The sequence below is a fragment of the Castor canadensis genome, chromosome 14, assembly GCF_047511655.1.
Source record: "Castor canadensis chromosome 14, mCasCan1.hap1v2, whole genome shotgun sequence".
Taxonomy (NCBI): domain Eukaryota; kingdom Metazoa; phylum Chordata; class Mammalia; order Rodentia; family Castoridae; genus Castor; species Castor canadensis.
Window position 1 is genome coordinate 108,481,846 of NC_133399.1, and position 2,401 is coordinate 108,484,246.

At 54.9% G+C, this 2,401-nt stretch overlaps 1 protein-coding gene across 1 annotated transcript in view; it reads right to left on the reverse strand.

Annotated features, from left to right (window-relative positions):
• Window positions 1-749, reverse strand: part of Xkr6 (XK related 6) — a 232,996-nt gene extending 232,247 nt beyond the window's left edge. Inside the window, exon 1 of the mRNA XM_074055274.1 lies at window positions 11-749. Within this exon, the coding sequence (XP_073911375.1) occupies window positions 11-741 (731 nt within the window). The 5' untranslated portion in view covers window positions 742-749. The remainder of the gene's footprint in view (window positions 1-10) is intronic.
• Between the last annotated feature and the right edge of the window lie 1,652 nt (window positions 750-2,401).

Here is a 2,401-nt window from a genome sequence, read left to right on the forward strand (position 1 = left end):
GCGCTCTTACCTCCACACCTGCCCCATCTGCAGCAGGTGGATGACCGACTGCCAGATCCACACGGAAAGGCGGCACAGGCGCTGCGCCCCCGGCGTGGCCGCGCCGTGGCCGTAGCCGGCCCCCATCATGGGGGGACCCCGGCTGCTGAGCCCCTCCACGGCGCCCAGCCCGCCGCCCGTGTAGTCCTGCACGAACCAGCGGAAGCTCAGGCTCTGCACCAGCAGCGACGGCACCAGCACGAAGAAGAGGGTCAGTCCGAAGTAGCCGTAGTCCCCCTTGCGGTAGTAGTCGAGGGCCAGCCACAGGTCGGTGCCCACGTCCCCGAAGAACACCAGCAGCGCCAGCACGATCCACAGGCAGTCGAGCCACGGCCGCTCCGCCTGCGGCGGCAGCGGCGGTTGCGGCTGCCCGGCCGAGGGCGTCGGGGGTTGGCCGCCGGCCGCGGGCGGCTGCAGCGGCTGGTCCCCCCCGTCGGCGGCGGCGGCGCTGCGGCGCGGCTTCTTGCCCAGGAGGGAGCGCAGGCAGGCGGAGCGGCAGCCCCAGTAGCACGAGGAGGTGTTGCAGCAGTGGCAGATGTGCAGCGAGCTGCTCTCGCCGGGCTCGGTGCCGTCGCCGCCGCCGCCGCAGCCGCCTCCCCCGGGCTCCCCGTCCTCCTCGCCGCCGCTGCCCACCGCCTCGTCCAGGTTGTGCAGCTGGGCGAAGCCCACCCCCACGCCACCGCCATCGGATTTCGCCGCCATCTTGACTCTCTTCCCAGCTCCGGAGGTTGGGGGGGGAGGGACGGGTGGGGGGAGAAGGCAGGGACCGGGGAGGGGGGGAAACGAATGGAGAGGAAGGGGGGCGGGGAGGAAGCGGGGGAGCAAACGAACGGGGGGGAGTGGGCCAGGGAACCCCCTCCGCTTCCGGGTAGTTGGCGTCACTTCCGGGCGAGCCCCCCAATCGCACGGCGCCCGCAGCTCCCCGGCCCTACCCTCCCGGCCAAGATGGCCGCCCTCCTGTGCCTCAGCTGCTGGGCGGGGGACCGGGGGGTTCTCCCCGCCAGGGCTCCCCTTCCCCTCTTCCGTTGACCCCGAAACCCATCAGGTTGACCCCTCGGCGTTTCAGAATCCCGCTGGGCTGAGTGAGGCGGTCCAAAGTGGTCCCTGGAGGGGGCAGTGCCAGACGTTTTGGGGTCCCCTTCCTCAGCGTCGCAGCTCTCCAGCTTTCCTCTTGGAGAAACGCCCCCTAACACCCTCCCGGCTGCTGGCAGAGGGGCGGGACCTCTGAGGGAAGGGGCGGAGCTAGTGCAGAGCAGGTGATTACGTGTCACTTCCGGGAGATAGGATGACCTCATTGTATAGTTAGACCCCCCCCAGTCAAAATGGCTGTGTCTCACCTCTTTGGCTGTTTTTGTTTTTTCTTTTTCATTTCACTCTTGGTGTTTTCTTGTTTTGAGGAGCTCTTAAAAAATACCTCAGTTTAGATTCCCACAAACAACCTTTGAGTCTCACCTGCTTTGGACCTCTCTCTTACCTCTGTTGACCCCCTGATTTCTTGTCACTGACTTTTCATCTTTTGTAATAAAGTTTCCACCATTGCTTTAAGAAAATTCCAGGCAGAATCCTGTTAGAAGTCAGCCTACTTGTGTCTTGCATGTTGCAGTAAGGATTGAATGGGCATATTGTGACCTTGAGTGTATTTTCTGCACTATTAAAATATACTTTTACCAACACTTTTTTAAAGTGTGTGATTTAAAATTCCATGACCTTAATTTGGAAAATTAAGAGCTAGCCAGGGTTTACCTGGCATGTATCAATTTCTTGTCCAAGCTATTTGAATGTTCTAAGATTGTCTTTTAGAATTTTTTTGGTGCTGGGCTCTGTTAGTAAACATGGCTTTAAATGAGTGAAAATGTTATTAATGTGCTATATCATTAAAATAGGTGCAGGATATACTACTTGAACTTAGCTAACAAACTGCATAAGTGAAGCAGCACTGAATGGATTTGAATTACAATGATTTTCCAGTGAAAGCCAAATAGAGCAAAATATTATTGCAGTTCTTACTGATCACGTAAAATGAGAATCTCAAAGATTAAAACTAAAAGAAAGGAAATAGCTGGACTTTCTCATCAACTTCCCTAAGTTGTTTTAACTCAGTTTTCTGACTTAGTCTACTTTCTTCAGTAAAATCTTCTAATAATGGCAACATTCTTTAGAATGCTAAGAGGTCAAATTAGGTAAAGTTTATATGGGATTGAAGTTCTCTGAAGAAAGTAGACTTTGATAGTGGCAGGGCAAGGTAAAGATGGGGATACCACATTACAGTATAAAGCTTTTCATGAGTATATATGCCAAGTTAAAACCTTTAGAGGTTTATAGACATTGAGAAAATACTTATGGAGGATTTTTAACTCAAACG